At 46.6% G+C, this 21,162-nt stretch overlaps 1 protein-coding gene and 1 pseudogene across 26 annotated transcripts in view; both read left to right on the forward strand.

Moving 5' to 3' along the window:
* Window positions 1-6,300: 6,300 nt before the first annotated feature.
* Window positions 6,301-6,828, forward strand: LOC144340484 (dihydrofolate reductase-like; annotated as a pseudogene).
* Window positions 6,829-15,930: 9,102 nt separating this feature from the next.
* The window catches only part of LOC100426197 (class I histocompatibility antigen, Gogo-B*0101 alpha chain), a 142,356-nt gene continuing 137,124 nt past the window's right edge, over window positions 15,931-21,162 (forward strand). For 6 of the 26 annotated variants that reach the window (XM_078000523.1, XM_078000526.1, XM_078000520.1 and 3 more), the window contains exons 1-7: window positions 15,931-16,024; window positions 16,154-16,423; window positions 16,667-16,942; window positions 17,516-17,791; window positions 17,896-18,012; window positions 18,447-18,479; window positions 18,586-18,633. In XM_078000523.1, coding sequence (XP_077856649.1) covers window positions 15,952-16,024; window positions 16,154-16,423; window positions 16,667-16,942; window positions 17,516-17,791; window positions 17,896-18,012; window positions 18,447-18,479; window positions 18,586-18,629 — 1,089 coding nt within the window. In that variant the 5' untranslated portion in view covers window positions 15,931-15,951 and the 3' untranslated portion in view covers window positions 18,630-18,633. Of the gene's footprint in view, window positions 16,029-16,153; window positions 16,424-16,666; window positions 16,943-17,515; window positions 17,792-17,895; window positions 18,031-18,428; window positions 18,634-18,794; window positions 19,217-21,162 lie in introns of those variants that run through there. The other 20 variants (XM_078000511.1, XM_078000512.1, XM_078000510.1 and 17 more) reach the window with 16 other exon arrangements.

A 21,162-nucleotide genomic window follows, 5' to 3' on the forward strand; every position in this document is an offset into this window, starting at 1 on the left:
TGGGGTAGAGGGGACAAGACTGGATTATGGTGATTCTTTGGGACATGTTGAGTGTGTAGTGGGGAGTTCAGAGCATTACCCTTTATAGCCACTGACCTGAATTTGTCCATGACTGTTGTTTTCTGTAGCGTGAGACAGCTGTCTTGTGAGGGACTGAGATGCAGGATTTCTTCACGCTTCCCCTTTGTGACTTCAAGAGCCTGTGGCTTCTCTTTCTGCAAAGGCATCTGAATGTGTCTGCGTCCCTGTTAGCCTAACGTGAGGAGGTGGGGAGACCAGCCCTCCCCCGTGTCCACCATGACCTCCTTCCCCATGCTGAATTAGCTGACTTTACAAAAAGAAAATGATCATCAATAATGTAAACGGGCCTCATCCAATCATTGGAAGACTCTATGAGCGGAAACTGAGGTTTCCCAGAGAAGAAGAAATTCTGCCTCAGGATTAGAACATCTTCTTCTGCGTTTTCAGTCTGCTAGCTTATCCTGCAGATTTTCAGACTTACCTCCCTAATAATCACATGAATAAATGTCATCATATGAATACAAATACACCCCCCCCCCACACACACACACACATCCTATTGGTTCTGCTTCTCTGAAGAATCCAGACTGATAGAGACTGTGGTATGAAGAGTGGTTCTAGAGGAATATTATTAATATTTTAATAATATTAAAAATGTTATAGCTAACCATAAAAATACTTTATTAAAATGTTGAAATGTATATAAACATAATTATAATTAGCAAATTAAGAATTAAATTGGCAAATAAGAAAAGAATTGTTTTCTTTTCCTTATACAGGACAAGCAACAGTAATTCGGATCTTCCTCACTTTCAGCCACCGTTTGCCCTAGGTGTCCTTCACTTAAGTTTCTGGCTTTTGTTTTTGGAGTGAAAAGTCACATGGATACTAAGAAGCAACTCGAATAATGTGAATCAGGTATCAAAAACGCCTTATGGCGTGTTAACACGTGATGATGGTTCATATATATTCCAACATCTCACAACAGGCAAGCATTATTTCCAGAGGAAAATTAAGTCACTTTTGTAGCTGCTAGTGAATGTTGTACAAATGAACACTGAAGATGTAAGGCATTGTTCTGCTCTGGAGCGGTGCTTCTGTGGCTCCAGCAAACGGTGCAAAGGCTTTCTTTAATAATACTTATATTTTATTTTATATACACAAATAGTATATATATACACACCCCCTGAAACTGAAAGTTGAAAAAAGGAAAAATACAAACATATCTTCTGTGATACTTCAGTCACTTCACTTCACTGATCATTTTCTTGGGCGTAGAACTGAAACTATCACTCAATAATGTGTTTATACACCTTGCTGTGATTCAGATGGTTATGAACAAACAACCATTTGTTCCCTTTTCTGTTGCCGCTAGAACATGGTTATTTATCCATGATCTAACAACTCGTTCTCCAGCTCCACTCTCTGGCCACTGACATTAACAGGCCAGGTGGTCTTTTGAGTCACTAGGTGGTTTGACAGGACAAGGTTGATTTGAGCTAATACTTCTGGCATGTCCATTTTGATTTGTAACAGAAGCTTTTTCTGGATTCATCACCTACAAGGTGAGCTGGAAAACTGCAACCATCACCCACGCTTGAAAATACAGGAGGTAGCCAGTGTTTCTCTTCATGACGAAACACTTGTCTCCAATTTTTACTATTGTCCTGTTTTTTAAAAACCAACACAGCGGTAGTAGATGAAAAGAGAGAGGACACTGAAGAACTTTGTAGGCACAAAGAAAAGGAAAAGTATGTGGAGCTTTGCTGTGTATCTGTCAGTTCATTCTACTCCACTAGGACATGGTATTCTCAGGACTTGATGCCCTGCAGGCCCCCAGCTGAAGGCAGCGAGCACCCTGATAGTGATCTGGGCTCGCCTCTTGGAGTGTGTGGCACAGCCACAGCATCTGCATGTGAAGCCGTCCTGCGGTTCTGGAACCGTCTCTCTTGGTCATGGTGGCTTCTGTGACATTGTCCTTTCTTCCGTTTTCCTCTCTTCCTCTGTCTCGTTGCTGGGGATAACTTTGCCCCTGCTGGCATCATGTCCTGAAGAGCTGAGGATGACACATCCTGCCTGGCATCCTCCCTGGTTGGCCTTGGGTCACTGTCTAAGTGCTGCCCGTGGCAGGAGGTTCTGGGAATGAGCGGCAGTGCCTCATGGAGCTGTCCCTGTGAGAGTGGCCTGCAGGTGTTTGTACCTGTGGCATTTTCACAACTCTTTCCAAGACTCAAGACATTCTTGAGTCTTGTGGGAGAAAAACAGGTCTGGGTCCTCACCTGTGTCCCCCATCTCTCATCTGGATGGCTATGGGGCTGACATTGTTGGAAATGAGAAACGCTGCCCCTTCACAAGCACTACGTAGTTTTTCTCTTCTGGAAGGTGGCAGCACAATGCCCAGGCTGAGATGGACACAGGAGTCAGTATCCTAAAGTAAAACATGTGATTCTAATAGAAATACCTGAGCTTGTCAATGTGAATGAACAGGACCTTCCGAACCCTCTGGCAACTGTGTATTTCTCCTTGAGATGTGACAAAAAAAAGAAGGAAGGATGGAAGAAAGGAAGGAAGGAAGGAAGGAAGGAGAGAGAGAGAAAGAAAGAGAGAGAGAGAGAAAGAAAGAAAGAAAGAAAGAAAGAAAGAAAGAAAGAAAGAAAGAAAGAAAGAAAAGAAATAGGAAGAAAGAAAGAAAAAGCAGGAGAAGGTGTGGTGGCTGGGGTGTGGGGAGCTGGGACCCTGGCCCTGTGCAGGTGAGTTACCAGGTGCTTCTGGGGAGGCCACCACCATCCTGGGCTCTGGCAGGTTGGGGCACCACAGAGCCAGCCTTCCTGACAATGCCGTTGTCCCAGTGGCTTACCAGAAGTCACAGCGTCCAGATTAGTTTTGTGTTGATAGAAAATTTTAGTGTTATGTTACATAATTTTACGCTTTTTGAGGAGGCAAATAAGTCTGGCTCAGCCGCTACTCACGGCGTCTCTCTAATGTGCTTGAAGACGGTCAGATCTGTGGGGTTCCACCCTCAGTGAAGACCTGCGCTTCCGTGCTGGGTCTATTTTCTGGTGTCTTTGCCTGTTGGTTGCCCCTGTGACTGGTGACCTCACGCCCTCTGGTGGACGCCATGCTCTCTTGCTCATTGAGGGTTGGAAAACTGGAAAATTACGCTTGATGAGGATAGGCGGTAACATTGGTTCTGTGTGGCACTGTCATCACCTGCACTTGAAGGGGAAGCCGTGTTTCAGAAAGTACAAAACGTGGCCCCATCCCTTGGCTGCCAAGTGGCTGCCAAGCGGCCTAGTGGCAACGTGAGCCCGAGTGGACGACACTGTGATGCAGGAGAGGGTGGATTCAAGGGCCCCTTCCCAGCTCAGGGATTGACTGCAGGGCTGGTGGTAACCAGGGCTGAGAGGAACCTGGAGACATGCTGGGCGGGGCCGGGTGAGAGCCTGGAGAGAGCCTCCACCAGTCCTCACAGGGCCTGGGGGAGACATACTGAGGAGGGGCCACCTGCCCCTCCACTCTGCCTCACCATTTTTCCCCAGCCACACTGGCATCCCTGGTGTCCACCGGGCACTTTTCACGTGTCTCTTCCTTAACCTTCAGAACCTCTCTGTGACGTCCGTGTTGGATTTGCATTTCCGCAGTTGGGGGAAGACTCTGAGCCTGGGAGACTCCATAGCGAGGGGTCCACACTCTATGACTGACGCCACGGTTGAACCACAGCAGCTTGAACTTCGGACCCCAGAGTGCTCTGAGCTCTGAGTTGCTCTGGGCTGGCGGTGCCCTGTGCCAGCTGCACTGAGGCAGCCGTGTGCCTGCTGGTCCTACAGGATTCACCGCCTGAAACCAGAAGCAGATCAGGATTTCCCAAATTGTCTCTAGCCCTGATGGGTGACATCTCCACTGTTTTAATAAGGCAATAATCGCAGCTACCGCTTCTGTGGTGGGTGCTGCCATGTGCCAGGCATCTTCTGGGTACTTGGCATATGTGAACACACACATTTACAATGGAAGCTCGTGGAGCACAGAGAGGTTAAGTGACTTGGTCAAGGTCACACAGCAGTAAGTAGTGGAGCTGGAATTTGAGCTGAGACAGTCTGCTCAAGGGCTCAGGCCCTCAGTGCTGGCACCATGTCACATACAGTGAGATGACTGGAGGTGGGAAGAAGCTGGGGTGTGTTGGTTACCTGGAGTACACATGGCCTTTGTAGTAAGCTGGAGCCTGTGGCCACCAAAGGTGGATTTGTGCATGAGCCGAAGACAGGTTTCTAATGTGCCAGATGAGGTGAGTAGGAGATTATGCACCTGTGTCTTCAGCCTTGTCCTCCCCGTCTTTGTCATCTCCTGAGGATGGAGCATCTGTCATGTGCACACTGAGTGGCACCACTCCTGCTGGGTGAGTCGCTGCAGCTGCAGGCCCCCAGGGTCGTCGTGAGAGGCAGTCAGCACCTGCAGCTGCTGGGGCTCCACCAGGATGCATTTTGAGGACACCAGCTCTGCACCATCCTTGGCCCAGAGAGTGGGCCCCATGGGACCACCTCCAGGCAGGGAGCAACTCAGCCCTGCGGTGTCCCTGATGCCAAAGAACAACTGCTCCTGCTGGTTTCAAGACCTCAGCGGGAGGCTGCAGCAGGCCTTGAGTGAGGGAGGATCAGCTCCCAGAGCCTGGGGTCCTGCCAGACAACACTCAAACAAACTTAAAGTTCAGAAAGAAAAAAACAACCTGTCTCAACTGACAGTTGCATGTTTGGCAAAACTCTCTGTCAGATATAATGGAGAAATTCAGACATGCACAGGTAAATAAAAACTGATGGCACTTGTCTCTGGTAAACCTATTCTACAATTAATGCTAAAAGGAATGCTTCACACTGAAATAAAAGGACATTAGATAGCAACTTGAAGCCATATGAAGCAAAGAAGTACACAGCTAAAAGTAACTGTGTAGAAGTAAAACAGTCTGGATATGCCTGAAGGGAAATAAAGTTTTACAACCGTTTTAACTTATGTACTTGGAATAAGTTCTCCCCATTGACATAATCTTGTTCATAGTCTCAAAATTATTTAAACCTCTACTATATTTTTAGTGGTATATTTATCTATCATAATGTTATTTTATTCTTAATTACCATTGCCTGTTTTATTTCTCCCGCCAAAAACAGCAGCTGCTTTTGGTAGGCTGGGCCCTCAGCAGTGGCAGCTGCCAGGTCAGCCCTGGTGAGTGCGACTCAACTGCTGTGCCCATGCAGTGTCCATCACAGCCACCACGGCCACTTTGTGCAGGGACTCCATGAGCAAGCCCTATGCGGCTGAGTGGCATTGTCTGTCAAGTCATCTCACTCACCTGATCACAGGGAGCGCCAGTACCTTAAAGACCCTCTGGTAGGCATCCACACACAACCAGTATCTTCATACACTCGGCCTATAGCAAGAGGTCTATGCATACCTCTCTCCTCTACCTCCCAATTTTCCAACTCTATTTTCCCCAAGTTCATGACTGGCCAGCCAAGGCAGGAGCCACTGCCCATGACTCATTCATTCATGCACTACTGGGCATCATTTCACACCCCCCACCTCCCGTGGGCTTGTTTGGGTTTGATTCCTAGTTCCTGGCTTGAGAGCCATTTCCAAAGCTGTTCTGGTGTCAGCTCCCAAGCTTACTGCTGTTGTTGTAGATTTTCCTCTTTATATGTATTTATTTCCTGGAATTAAAAACAATTGCACTAATTTTTTCAATTCAGCATCTCCAAGGATATGCAGTAGGAGTGATTCTTCTTGGTGTAGATAGAATTGCTTCAAAACACCAGCAATGTATATTTGAGGGAAGGACAGCATGCGTGGAGATAAGAGGACAATCCACAAGTGGGCAGTGTAGTTTCACAAAGTGAACACTTGGGTAAACAACATCCACCTCAAAGTACACCAATCACAGCCTGCCGAAAATACCCATGAAGTGTCCATCGCAGCCCCCTTTGTGCAGGGACTCCATGAGCAAGCCCTTGCGTGTCTTTTGCTTTACAGGAAACTTGACTCAGGCTGGTGTCCAGTGAAGAAATCCCAGGTGCATGGAAAGGAGAGAAGGGTCTCAGGGCTGTGAGTGATCTGCAAAAGGAAGCGCATAGACCACCAGGTGGCGCTGCTGCGCTGCCCCTGCTCCCAGGAGGTGAATGCTCAACGACGAGCTTTGAGGTGGAGAGAGGGATGTCATTCGTTGCTCATCCTCCAGGTTCAAAGTAAAAACCTTCCGGCCAATCTTGGCCGCGCGTTCTGGTGTAGCGAGCGGGCTCGGAGGTGCTCACCGCTGCTGTCATGGTTCGTTTGCTAAACTGCATCGTCGCTGTGTCCCAGAACATGGGCATTGGCAAGAACGGGGACATGCCCTGGCCGCCACTCAGGAGTGAATTTAGGTATTTCCAGAGAATGACACAAACTCTTCACTAGAAGGTAAACAGAATCTGGTGTTACGTGTAGGAAGATCTGGTTCTCCATTCCTGAGAAGAATCGATCTTTAAAGGATAGAATTAATTTAGTTCTCAGCAGAGAACTCAAGGAACCTCCACAAGGAGCTCATCCTCTTGCCAGAAGTCTGGACGATATCTTAAAACTTACTGAACAACCAGAATTAGCAAATAAAGTAGAGATGATTTGGATAGTTGGTGGCAGTTCTGTTTATAAGGAAGCCATGAATCACCCAAGCCTTCTTAAACTATTTGTGACAAGGATCATGCGGGACTTTGAAAGTGACAGGTTTTTTCCAGAAATTGATTTGGAAAAATATAAACTTCTGCCAGAATACCCAGGTGTTCTCTCTGATGTCCAGGAGGAGAAAGACATTAAGTTCAAATTTGAAGTATATGAGAAGAATGATTTATATGAAGGTGTTTTCTGGTTTAAGTTGTTCTCCCTCCCTCTGGAAAAAATTATATATTTTGACATGAGAAGAAAAAGACTTTTGTTGACTTTGGATCCATGAATAATTATTTCTAAGCAACGTGTTTTTATTCCGCACTAGTCTTTAATATATCAGATACCACTTATGAAACATTCTTGCTATAACTAAGTGCCTCTCCAAGACCCCAACTGAGTCCCCGCACCTTCTACAGTGACCTGCCATTCCACACCCATCACATGTGGCACTCTGGCCAGTCCTTGACATTGTCGGGCTTTTCAAATGTCAGTAGTATTTATTAAGATGAAGATGCACATACCTTCCAACTGAGCAGTTTCACTAGTGGGAAATACGGAAATCTTCCTACGCGTTTATCTAGAGGTTTGCAGACAAATGTTGCAGCCTTGTTTGTAACAGTGAATAATTGAAAGCAACCTGGAAGTCCAGTGATGGGAAAATGAATATATTTCGGTCTTTTGGGGAACCCAAAGCAGGTTCCAAGACTGAAATTTCAGTGAAAGCAGTTTATTTGCTAGATCTTACCAGAAATCATCAATTGAGGTATGGAGAAATGGAACCGAGAAGGCAAGGAAACCAGTTTAAAGTCAGTGAGCAGGTTCTCATCGGTATCAAGCTCCATACTGCTGAGATACAGGGAAACGGAGGGGAGAAAGCTGGAGTGTTGATCCTCCACTCCTTGGTTGTCAGCTCCCTGTCCTGTGTGTGGCTGGAACGTACTCCAGCTGCCCTATAGCAAGTCCCAGGTGTTTGCAGTAAGAAGCTGCTGGCATGCATGGGAACCGTGAATGGCAAACACTTAAAGCAATTCCATGTTTAAGTATATAACCTCTTCATATCTTTTTTTTTTTTCAACAGAGTTTCGTTCTTGTTACCCAGATGGAGTGCAATGGCGCGACCTCAGCTCACTGCAACCTCCGACTTCCCGGGTTCAAGCGATTCTCCTGCCTCAGGCTCCCAAGTAGCTGGGACTACAGGTGCGCACCACGACACCCGGCTAATTTTGTGGTTTTGGTGCAGACGAGGTTTCACCATGTTAGTCAGGCTGGTCTCAAACTCCTGACCTCAAGTGATACGCCTGCCTCGGCCTCCCAAAGTGCTGGGATTACAGGCGTGAGTCACCACACCTGGCAGATCTTTATTCTTTTTATGTAGTAAAAAGTATAAAGCCACACATGGTTTATTTGAAATATTTTATGATTTAAAAAAATACAGAAGCAGTAAAACCAATTCTAAATTCAAGTGAGGGATCATGGTAGTTTGAACCAGAAGGTTGCATGTAGTAAGAAACTGTGATTTAAGATATATTTTAAGGTTGGAAGTAGCAGGATATTCTGATGGAGTTTGACTTTGGTTTGGGGCCCACTGAGTTTGAGATGCCTTTAAGAAATGAAGGAAGAAGAGAGAGAATATAAGAAAAACTGGCCAGGCTCAGTGGCTCACGCCTGTAACACATTGGCTCAGCATTTTGGGAGGCAGAGACAGACAGATCCCTTGAGACCAACTTGAGCAACATGGTGAAGCACCATCTCTACAAAAAATACAAAAGTTGGCTGGGCCCTGTGGCACCCACCTGTAGTCCCATCTGCTCAGGGGCTGAGGTGGATGAATTGAGCCCGCGCGGTCACGGCTGCAGGGATTTGTGATTGCACCACTGCACTCCAGCCTGGGTGACAGAAGAGACCCTGCCTCGAAAAAGAAGCTGGATACAATGGAAGCATGCCTTCAGAATTCTAGAAAGAAAGCTATTTTCAACAGGTAAGTCTATATTCAGCCGAATAATCAAGGATGAAGGTAAAATAATACATTTTTAGGCAAGCAAAGACTCAGGGATTACCTCCATGTACCCTTTCTTGGGAAACTATTGGAGAAAATACTCCAGCAAAATGAAGGAGTAGACAAACCAGAGAATGACACGGATCCAGCAAATAGGATCCAACACAGGAAATATTCCAGCTCTTAAGGAGCTGGCTTTAAAAAAAAAAGAAAAAAAAGAGTAAAAATATTAGTAGGTTAGCTGGGTGGAATGGCTCATGCCTGCAGTCCCAACTACTCAGGAGGCTAAAAGCAAGAAGTTGGCTTGAGTCCAAGAGTTCCAGACCAGCCTGGCCACCATACTGAGGTCCCTTCTCTTGAAAATAATAATAAGTTATTACCAGATTTGGGGCATTTGGAAAGAAGTTCGTTGAAGATAAAGCAAAAGTGAAAAAAACAAGGGGGAAGGGTGGTTAGGCAATCATTAATTCTAGGGCAGAAGGAAGTACAGGATAGAAAGTGAGAGCATAATACTCTGTCTTCTCAACAATGAGTAATACGTACTTAGTCATAATGATGCGGTGACTGCTTAGCCCCTAACTCCGGTAACTACTTTGGGACAATATGGGAGGAAAAGTGAAGATAGTGATGGTGTAAGAGCTAAATCCTCATCTGTCATATCAAGAAATCACTATAGAATGTATAAAATAATCAAGAAATGACTAAGTAGTTACGTGAGAAAAAAATAGAAGACATTGCTAAAACAGTTAAAAGTCATTGCTCTCGAGGATTCAGAGGGATGGGGCAGGGGACGGTTAGGATGCATTATAAACTGAAGAGGCTTTTAAAAATTACATATATTAATATATGCACCCACTTGAAAAACTGAAAAAGTAATAATTTGGAAAAACCCATGAAGACAACGACCAGAAGGAAAAACTGAGAGAATGAAAAGTGCTTGTCTCTGGAAAGGACAAATGGCAGGACTGTTGCTTTCACTGTAAGACTTTTAGAGCCATTTGATTTTACTTAACCATTTTCATCTATTTCTTTAATAAAACAACTCTATCATAATAAAAAGTTACATTCATTCACAGAAAACAAACAAACAAACAAAAACCCTTCCTGCCCAGCCCATCTCATTCTCCCTGAATCCTCAGCGCTAATGAGGACTGTCTCCTTCTCACCTGCCTGGACTGGGCTTTTTACCACTGGAAAGTGGATGTGATTTCTAGTTTCTGTATATCCTGGTTTATTGTGCTGCCAGTAAAATAAAATCTAAATACATATTGAATAAATAATAAATAAAATAACCCATAGTGAGCAAAGGTTTACAATGTATATTTTTGAGTCAAGATCTCACTCAGTGGCCTGGGCTGGAGTCCGGTGGTGTGATCACAGCTAACTACAGCCTTGAACCCATAAGTTCAAGGGATCCTCCCATCTCAGCCTTCCCAATACCTGCAAATACAAGCACCCACCACTAGGCCCAGCTAAGTTTACTTATTTTTATATCTTTTAGAGATGAGCGTGTCACAATGTTGTCCAAGCTGCTCTCCAACTTCTGATCTCAAGCAATCTTCTTGCCTTAGCATCCTGAACTGCTGGGATTACAGGGGTGAGCTGTCATGCCTGGCTTGTAATTGACTAACACCATCAAGGTTTCCTTCTCCAAGTGTGGACACAGCAGCAGACGCCCCTTGTCTCTTGGGTCAGGACACTGGGTAGAGTGGAATAGCAGGACAACAAAGTCACTGCAGAAAGTGCCCATGTGGAAGAGGTCCAGCAGGAAGGGCCAACTGTCCCAGGGCCACCATATTTAAGGATAACTCCTCTTTCTGGGCAGGACTGTTCTGTGATTACTTTTGTATTCGCAATAGTTCTGAAATCGTAGGATGATGAGACTCAAGACTGGCTGGGATTTGTTTTCGAAAAACCATCTCCAAGATTTGTTGATCTTTTGAATGGTTTTTAGTGTTGCAATTTCCTTCAGAACTTAACTCATTCTTAACATTTCACAGTCTACTTTCAGTTAATAATGTACTGGTACCCATAAATATAGAAATATTGCAATCATTTACCCTCTGCAAAATATCCATCTTTTATAGTATAGATATTATATGCAATATATCTATATAGGTTGTCCCACGAGAAAAGTTTTTTTTCTTATCTTTAAACAGTTCTATGAATATAAAGTAAGAGTAAATGACAGGAGCAAGATAGCCTTTGAACTTAGCTCAATATTTACCATTTTTGATCATCTTCATCTTTTCTGATAATCTCATTTTCCACCTGGTATCATTTGTCTCTAGTCTGAAGAATTTTCTTTACCAGTTGTAATTGTACAGATCTGCTGGCGAGAAATTCTCTTAATTTTCTTTTACCTGAAATATCTCCTTATTTGCCTATCCTTGAAGGACATCTCTGCTGGATATAGAATTCTTAGTTAACCTTTTTGTCCTCCAGCACTTTAAAGATATTATTCTACTTTCTTTTGTTTCTATGGTTTCTAATAAGAAGACATGGATCAGGACAAGAGGAACAGAGAAACCAGAACTGGGAAAATAACATGGTAGACCTAAAACTTGTCATATCAATAATGACAAAAACCTATATGAATCAACACTCTAATGAAGGGCAGATATTGTTTTTGAAAACACGGAACCCAACTATATGCTCTTTGCAGACATGCACTTTGTTTGTTTGTTTTAATTTAACTTTTATTTTTAGTTAAGGGGCATATGGGCAGGTTTGTCATACAGGTAAACTTGTGTCATGGGTTTTGTTGTACAGATTATTTCTATACCCATTAGTACCCACCCAAGTATTAAGCCTTAGTTCCCAATAGCTATTTTTCCTGATCCTCTCCCTCCTCCCACCTTCCACCCTCAAGTGGACCCCAGTGTGTGTTGTTCCCCTCTACGTGCCCATGTATTCTCATCATTTAGCTCCCACTTATAAGTGAGAACATGTGATATATAGTTTTCTCTTCCTGCGTTAGTTTGCTAAGAATAATGGCCTCCAACTGCATCCACGTTCCTGCAAAGGACATAATCTCATTCTTTTTATGGCTGTGTAGTATTCAACGGTGTATATGTGCCACATTTTCTTTATCCAGTCTACCATTGATGGTCATTTAGGTTGACTCCAAGTCTTTGCTATTGTGAATAGTGCTTCAATAAACATATGTGTACATGTAGGACATGCACTTTCTTTTTTAATTTATCTTATTTTACTTTAAGTTCCAGGATACATGCGCAGAATGTGCAGGTTTGTTACATACATGTAGTCTGCCACGGTGGTTTGCTGCACCCATTCACCCATCTTCTAAGTTCCCTCCCCTCACCCCTGACTCCCCAACAGGCCTTGGTATGTGTTGTTCCTCTCACTGTGTCCATGTGTTCTCATTGTTCAACTCCCACTTAGGAGTGAGAACATGCAGTGTTAGGTTTTCTGTTCCCATGTTAGTTTGCTGAGGATGATGACTTCCAGCTTCATCCATGTTTCTGCAAAGGACATGAACTCATTCCTTTTTATGACTATGTAGTATCCCATGGTGTATATCTACCACATTTTCTTTACCCAGACTATCATTGATGGGTATGTGGGTTGGTTCCATGTCTTTGCTATTGAATATAGTGCTTCAATAAACATACGTGTGCATGTCTCTTTATAGTAGAATGATTCATATTCCTTTGGGTGTATACCCAGTAATGGGGTTGCTGGGTCAAATAGTATTTGTGGTTCTAGATCTTTGAGGAATGGTCACACCATCCTCCACAATGGTTGAACTATTTTACATTCCCACCAACAGTGGAAAAGCATTCTTATTTCTCCACAGTCTCGCCAGCATCTATTGTTTCTTCACTTTTTAATAAATGCCATTCTGACTGGCAGGAGATAGTACATCATTGTGGTTTTGATTTGCTTTTCTCTAATGATCATTGATATTGAGCTTTTTTTCATATGTTTCTTCTTCTGAGAAGTGTCTGCTCATATCTTTTGACAATTTTTGATGGGGCTGGTTTTTTTTTTCTTGTAAATTTGTTTAAGTTCCTTGTAAACAAACATGTGAGCTCTCATCATTCTTGTTTAAACACCTAACAGACATCCTAACCAGTGCCACATGGCAAGAAAATGAAATGAGACTAATAGAAGGACAGGGCATGGTGGCTCATGCCTGTAATCCCTGCATTTTGGGAGGGTGAGGTGGGAGGATCACTTGAGTTCAGGAGTTGGAGACCAGCCTGATAGTGAGATCTCATGTCTACCAAATAAAAATAATTTTAAAAGAAAAAAGATCAATAGATAGGAAACGAAGAAACAAAAGTCTTTGTTTTGTCACCAGCTTCATTGCATATGTAGAAAACACTAAGAGATTCTGAAAAAGTCTCTGGAATTAATCATTGAATTTGCAAAATAGTTCATAAAATATATGTAATAAGTCACTTAGACAAACATGAAAAGATACTAAACAATACTAGTTATCTAAGAAGTGCAAGTTAAAACCACAATGAGAAGCCATCACACATCACCTAGAATAGGTAAAGTTAAAAAGACATATGATAAGTTAAATACTGTCAAGAATATGGAAAAAATAGGAATGTCTGATATTGCTGGTAGGAATGCAAAAAATGTGGCAGTCAACTTGTAAAGCAGTATGCCAATTTCTTATACAGCTACCCATCCATTACCACATGACCCAGCAATTCCACAAATATGTATTTATCCTAAAGAAATAAAAATGTAAGTCCACACTTGTAAGCAGTTATTTCTAGTGGCTTCATTAATAACAAACCCTAGCTGGAAGAATCTACATGTCAATCAACTAGAGAATAGAGAAACCAATGCATAAACTGGGATTCCACCAATACTCAGCAGCTGCTCAGCAACAAAAATGAGTGAATGGCATCATCTCAAAGATCGTTATGCTAAGTGAGAGACCAAACGAAGGACTACATAACATAGGATTCCATTAAATTCTAGAAATTTCACTATTGCAGTGACAGAAAACAGAGCGGTGGTTAAGTGAAGGGAAGGGGTGAGGGTGGGAGGCAAGGATTAAACTAAGGGGAGAGGAGGGTGTGAGGGATGAGGGCAGAGAGAAGGGCTGGGGAAGCAGGAGGTGAGGACAAGGAGCAGGGGAAAGGACTCCAAAGCAGTGGAGGAGCCTAGCAGGGGGTTCTCTGCATTTGGTGTTTCTCTACTGGGCAGTGTGGTAGTTACACGACTATAAATAATTACCAATATTCACCAAGAAGCACAGCTAAAACTGGTGAATTTTATTACACGTAAACGCCCTAATTAGCAAAAAAAAAAAAAAAAAAAAAAAAGAGGTGGGGGAGGGGAGGGGAGGCAAAAATAAAGACATTTTTAGATCATCAAAGCCATAAGATTCATTTCCTAGGGCTCCTGTACCACATGTAATTTTAAAGGAAGTTCTTCAGGGTGAAGGGAAATTATACTAGATGGTGACCCAGATACACAGAACGGAACAATTAACAACAGGACTGATGCACATACACATGTCACATTCACACTCATTTTCTTAATTTCCTGAAGACATGTGGCTGCTTGTCTAAAACAAAAAGTATTACACTGTATCATTGAGTTTATAATATAGATTGGTGTAATATATAAAACAATAATAGCATAATGGTAGATTAAATGAAGCTACACTGTTACAAGTGTCCTCTATTTTGCTGGGTGTCATTTAATATAATCTGAACTTCACTGTGAAAAGCCAAGGAATTGGGTTTCCATTCTTACAACAGTAAAAAATTAGTGTAAAGAAATATAGCCAAAAGCCACTAGGAGAATTAAAATCATAAACTACAAAATGTTTATTTGACACATAGGGAAGTAGTAGAGGAGGAACAGAAACAAAAAGAGATGAGACGAATTGAAAACATATAGCAAATTGTAGACCAGAATCCAGCCATAGTAAGTGAAGAAATGACAGGACTTTGCTCACATTAGCAGGACCGCTGAGCACTGTGGGCAGAACAGACATGGGCAGGAGGTGAGGGACAGTGTTAGTGCCACAATTCAGGAGTGACAGGGTAGTGGGGACTAAGGGGAAGGGGAGGTGTGAGAGATGAGAGGGGCAGAGAGAAGGGCTGGAGAAGTAGGAGGTGAGGAAAAGGAGCAGAGGAAAGAATTCTAAAGCAGTGGAAGAGCCTAGCAGGGGGTTCTTTGCATTCGGTATTCAATACATTTTGTTGGACTTCCGAAAAGCTAATTGGCTCCTTACGATTAAAAAAAAAAAAGAGTTACAAAAATACCAAGTGTCCAGATAAAATATGCACACGGCTTAGATGTGCAGAGTTCAGGAAAACTGGCAGTGCTTGAGCGTCGGTGAAGAGCATTGGGTCTGCATGGAGCACTCGGCAACTTTGAGGTGATGACTACAGGCTCCCGGTTGCAATAGACAGTAACAAACCCTGCTTCTCTGAATTCAGGAGACGTTCTGGACTCACACAGGGAAACTCCGGGCTAAGGAATGAAGGTAATTTTAAATGCAACAACCCAGAGCCACAGATCCATAGTCTGGGAAAGTAAAACTTAAGAGCTTTGTAATGCTGTTTTGACACAGGTCTTTTACAGATTGGAATTCTAATCATTCAGGGATTACCAATATTGTGCTACCTACTGTAATAATAAAAAGGAAACTTCGTTTTTATGAGAATCTCTGTGTGGTGCCTTCAGACAAAACTTCACCAGGTTTAGAGAGAAAACCCCTGTCTCTACACCCCCATTCCCAGGGCGAGCTCACTCTCTGGCATCAAGTTCCCCGTGGTCAGTTTTCCTGCACAAAGGTCCAAGGGGAGAGGTAGGAGTGGGAGGCAGGGAGTCCAGTTCAGGGTCGGGGATTCCAGGACAAGTAGTGAAGGGGAAGGGACTGGGCGCAGCCTGGGGGTCTCTCCCTGGTTTCCACGACAGATCCTTTTCCAGGACTCAGGCAGACAGTGTGACAAAGAGGCTTGGTGTAGGAGAAGAGGGATCAGGACGAAGTCCCAGGTTCTGGGCGTGGCCCTCAGGGTCTCGGGCCTTATCTGCATTGGGGAGGCGCAGAGCTGGGGATTCCCCACTCCCCTAGTTTCACTTCTTCTCCCAACCTGTGTCGGGTCCTTCCTCCAGGATACTCGTGACGCGTCCCAGTTCCCACTCTCATTGGGTGTCGGATGTCTAGAGAAGCCAATCAGTGTCGTCGCGGTCTCAGTTCTAAAGTCCCCACGCAATCACCAGGGCTCAGAGTCTCCTCAGACGCCGACATGCGGGTCATGGCGCCCCGAACCCTCCTCCTGCTGCTCTCGGGGGCCCTGGCCCTGACCGAGACCTGGGCCGGTGAGTGCGGGGTCGGGAGGGAAATGGCCTCTGCGGGGAGGAGCTAGGGGACCGCAGGCGGGGGCGCAGGACCCGGGGAGCCGCGCGGGGAGGAGGGTCGGGCGGGTCTCAGCCTCTCCTCGCCCCCAGGCTCGCACTCCATGAGGTATTTCACCACCGTCATGTCCCGGCCCGACCGCCGGGAAGCCTGGTATCTCGAAGTCGGCTACGTGGACGACACGCAGTTCGTGCGGTTCGACAGCGACGTCGAGAGTCCGAGGATGGAGCCGCGGGCGCCGTGGGTGGAGCAGGAGGGGCCGGAGTATTGGGAAGAGCAGACACGGAACTCCAAGGGCCACGCACAGACTCACCGAGTGAACCTGCGGACCGCGCTCCGCTACTACAACCAGAGCGAGGCCGGTGAGTGGCCCCGGCCCGGGCGCAGGTCACGACCCCTCCACATCCCCCACGGACGGCCCGGGTCTCCCCGAGTCTCCGGGTCCGAGATCCGCCCCGAGGCCGCGGGACCCGTCCAGACCCTCGACCGAGGAGAGCCCCAGGCGCCTTTACCCGGTTTCATTTTCAGTTGAGGTCAAAATCCCCGCGGGTTGGTCGGGGCGGGGCGGGGCTCCGGGGACCGGCTGACCGCGGGGGCTGGGCCAGGGTCTCACACCATCCAGAGGATGTACGGCTGCGACCTGGGGCCGGACGGGCGCCTCCTCCGCGGGTATGACCAGTTCGCCTACGACGGCAAGGATTACATCGCCCTGAACCAGGACCTGCGCTCCTGGACCGCCGCGGACATGGCGGCTCAGAACACCCAGCGCAAGTGGGAGGCGGCCGGTGTGGCGGAGCAGCTGAGAGCCTACCTGGAGGGCCGGTGCGTGGAGTGGCTCCGCAGATACCTGGAGAACGGGAAGGAGACGCTGCAGCGCGCGGGTACCGGGGCAGTGGGGAGCCTTCCCCATCACCTCTAGATCGCCCGGGATGGCCTCCCATGAGGAGGGGAGGAAAATGGGATCAGCGCTAGAATGTCGCCTTCCCTTGAATGGAGAATGGCATGAGTTTTCCTGATTTCCTCTGAGGGCCCCTCTGCTCTCTAGGACAATTAAGGGATGACGTCTCTGAGGAAATGGAGGGGAAGACAGTCCCTAGAATACTGATCAGAGGTCCCCTTTGACTCCTGCAGCAGCCTTGGGCACCGTGTATTTTTCTGTCAGGCCTTGTTCTCTGCCTCACACTCAACGTGTTTGAAGGTCTGATTCCAGCTTTTCTGAGTCCCTCGGCCTCCACTCAGGTCAGGACCAGAAGTCGCTGTTCCTCCCTCAGAGTCTAGAACTCTCCAAGGAATAGGAGATTATCCCAGATGCCTGTGTCCAGGCTGGTGTCTTGGTTCTGTGCTCCCTCCCCCACCCCGGGTGTCCTGTTCGTTCTCAGGGTGGTCACATGGGTGCTGCTGGGGTGTCCCATGAGAGATGGAAAGCGCCTGAATTTTCTGACTCTTCCCATCAGATCCCCCAAAGACACACGTGACCCACCACCCCGTCTCTGACCATGAGGCCACCCTGAGGTGCTGGGCCCTGGGCTTCTACCCTGCGGAGATCACACTGACCTGGCAGCGGGATGGGGAGGAACAAACTCAGGACACCGAGCTTGTGGAGACCAGGCCTGCAGGAGATGGAACCTTCCAGAAGTGGGGAGCTGTGGTGGTGCCTTCTGGAGAAGAGCACAGATACACGTGCCATGTGCAGCATGAGGGGCTGCCGGAGCCCCTCACCCTGAGATGGGGTAAGGAGGGGGATGAGGGGTCATGTCTCTTCTCAGGGGAAACAGGAGCCCTTCTGGAGCCCTTCAGCAGGGTCAGGGCCCCTCACCTTCCCCTCCTTTCCCAGAGCCATCTTCCCAGTCCACCATCCCCATCGTGGGCATTGTTGTTGGCCTGGCTGTCCTAGCAGTTGTGGTCACCGGAGCTGTGGTCGCTGCTGTGATGTGGAGGAGGAAGAGCTCAGGTAGGGAAGGGGTGAGGAGTGGGATCTTGCTTTTCTTGTCCCTCTGGGGGTTTCAAGCACCAGGTAGAAGTGTTCACTGCCTCATTCCTGGGAAGCAGCATCCACACAGGGGCTAACCCAGCCTGGGACCCTGTGTGCCAGCACTTACTCTTTTGTGTAGCACATGTGACAATGAAGGACGGATGTATCACCTTGATGATTATGGTATTGGGTCCTGATTCCAGCATTCATGAGTCAGGGGAAGGTCCCTGCTAAGGACAGACCTTAGGAGGAGAGTTGGTCCAGAACACACACCTGCTTTCCTCCTGTTTCCTGATCTGGGTCTGTAGTCATCATTCTGGAAATTTTTCTGGGGTCCAAGAAGAGGAGGTTCCTCTAAGATCTTATGGCCCTGCATCCTCCCAGTCCCCTCACAGGATATTTTCTTCCCACAGGTGGAAAAGGAGGGAGCTACTCTCAGGCTGCGTGTAAGTGGTGGGGGTGGGAGTGTGTAGGAGCTCACCCACCCCATAATTCCTTCTGTCCCATGTCTCCTGAGGGCTCTGACCAGCTCCTGTTTTTGTTCTACCCCAGCCAGCGACAGTGCCCAGGGCTCTGATGTGTCTCTCACGGCTTGAAAAGGTGAGATTCTTGGGGTCTAGAGTGGGGGGCGGAGGGACAGTGGGGAAAGGCTTGGGTAATGGAGATTCTTTGATTGGGACGTTACGAGTGTGTGGTGGCTGTTCAGAGTGTCATCACTTACCATGAATGACTTGAATTTGTTCATGATTTGTTTTCTGTAGCCTGAGACAACTGTCTTGTGTGGGACTGAGATGCAGGATTTCTTCACACCTCCCTTTTGTGACTTCAAGAGACTCTGGCATCTCATTCTGCAAAGGCATCTGAATGTGTCTGCATCCCTGTTAGCATAATGTGAGGAGGTGGAGGGACAGTCTACCCCTGTGCCCACCGTGACCCCTGTTCCCACGCTGACCAGTGTTTCCTCCCCAGTCATCTTTCCTGTTCCAGAGAGGTGGGGCTGGATGTCTCCATCTCAGTCTCAACTTTATGTGCACTGAGCTGCAACTTCTTACTTCCCTACTGAAAATAAGAATCTGAATATAAATTTGTTTTCTCAAATATTTGCTATGCGAGGTTGATGGATTAATTAAATAAGTCAATTCCTAGAATCTGAGAGAACAAATAAAGACCTGAGAACCTTCCAGAATCTGCATGTTCCCTGTGTTGAGTCTGTTGCAGGTGGGGGTGGAGAAGGCTGTGAGGAGCCCAGTGTGGACTGGGCCTGTACCTAATTGCTGTTCAGTTCTTCGTGGGCTTTATGTGGTCAGTCCTAAGCTGGGTCACCTTCACTGCTCCGTCGTCCTTGTCCCTTCAGTGGAAACTTGTCCAGCGGGAGCTGTGACCACAGAGGCTCAGACATCGCCCAGGGCGGCCCCTGCACACGGGGTCTCTGTGCATTCTGAGACAAATTTTCAGAGCCATTCACCTCCTGCCCTGCTTCTAGAGCTTCTGTTCTGCTCTGCTCTCCTGCCCTCTCTCCCTGCCCTGGTTCTAGCGATCTTGGTGCTGAATCCAATCCCAACTCATGAATCTATAAAGCAGAGTCTAATTTAGACTTACATTTGTCTCTGGAATTGGACCCATCATCAAAGACTGCTCTTTCCTGAAGAGAGAACCTGGTTGTTAGCTGCAGTGTGCTGGGGTGGGGGGTGCGGGGGACGTTGCTGTAAAAAGAGGGATGGGGGAGGGAGGGCACACAAGCAGCACTGCTGAGAAAAACATAGGCGGCCTCTATCTCAGTGTGAGGGGACCTTGTGCTGTAGCTGCCACAAAACAGCATTTGGCCTAAGGCTATGTTAATAAAGATACTGCCTTTAGAATAGGAAGGTGCTCTACAGTGATCATTCATTCAACTGACCTTTGTCGTTGGCCAGACATGGGACAGAATGGTTCTGCATCTGGGGAATACCATTGAAGTAAAATCAGAAAAACCTCTGGCCTTTTGTAGGGTATGTTCCAGTGGGAAGAGGCAGACAATAGATACACTGTAACCAGAATAAGACAGGAAAGTGCTAGAAGGTGGTAAGTGCTGTGAGGCAGGTGATCCAGGATGTGGGCAGTGGGGACAGGGAAGGTGGCTATTGTGCTGGGTGGTCAGTGTGTGCCTTGTTGCAAAGGTGACTCGAGGAAGGATTTGAGGGACGTGAGGATGTCTGGGGAAGTTCTTTCCAGGCAGAGGAACCTCCAGTCCAGATGCACTATGGCAGGAAGGTGTCTGTGTTCCCAGAAGAGCAAGGAGGCCAGGAGGGCTGGACAGAGAGAAACTGAGGTAAGGTCAGAGGTGTGGCCAGAGCAGGTGGGCTTGAGGAAAATGGGGTTGGATCTGACCTTTACTCTGAGTGGGATGAAGAGTCAGAGGACAGTTTTGAGCAGAAGAGGGCCATGATATAACTTCTCTTCTAAAATGATCTCTGACTGCTGTGCTGAGAACCGAATTGAGAGGTGAGGGATGAGGGAGGCAGAAGGGAAAACAGTAGAAAGCGAGTGCAGTATTCCAGGCTGGAGATGTCGGTTACCTTGACTAGGGCATGAGAAGGGGAAAGAGTGGGACGTGAGCATTTGAAGATGCATTTGAAGATGGACTCACAGTATTTGCCAATGGATTGTATCTGTGGTGTGAGAAAGACGAATCAACTACACCCATAGTTGTAAAATGAGTGAGTAGAAGGAAGGGTGGAGCTGCTGTCAGTGGAGATGGGGAGACTCTGCAGGAGCATACTGAGGAGGGGGCATCACAGGCACTCAGTAGAGGAGATGTCTACTACGAATGCAGGTGGGGGAGCTGGGGTGGAATTTGGACAGACAACTCCAGAGTTTAGAGGAAAGGAGAAATAGACTGGGCAGGAGAAATAGATTTAGGAGGTCACACCAGATAAACGATACTTAAAACCTCAAGCATGGAAGAGGGCACCCAAGGCAGTGATTGACTGTGGAAAAGAATGAGGGCAAGGACTGAACCCTGGACCTCCAGTTTTAAGGGATGTGATCAGACCACACCCAGAGCAGACTGCACAGTTCTGACCCCATGTCTAGGGAACACTTAGACAAGGAACTCCTGTGTGAATAGGGATCACCTGGACATGGTGCTAA

Source organism: Macaca mulatta, chromosome 4 (assembly GCF_049350105.2).
Source record: "Macaca mulatta isolate MMU2019108-1 chromosome 4, T2T-MMU8v2.0, whole genome shotgun sequence".
Lineage (NCBI taxonomy): Eukaryota > Metazoa > Chordata > Mammalia > Primates > Cercopithecidae > Macaca > Macaca mulatta.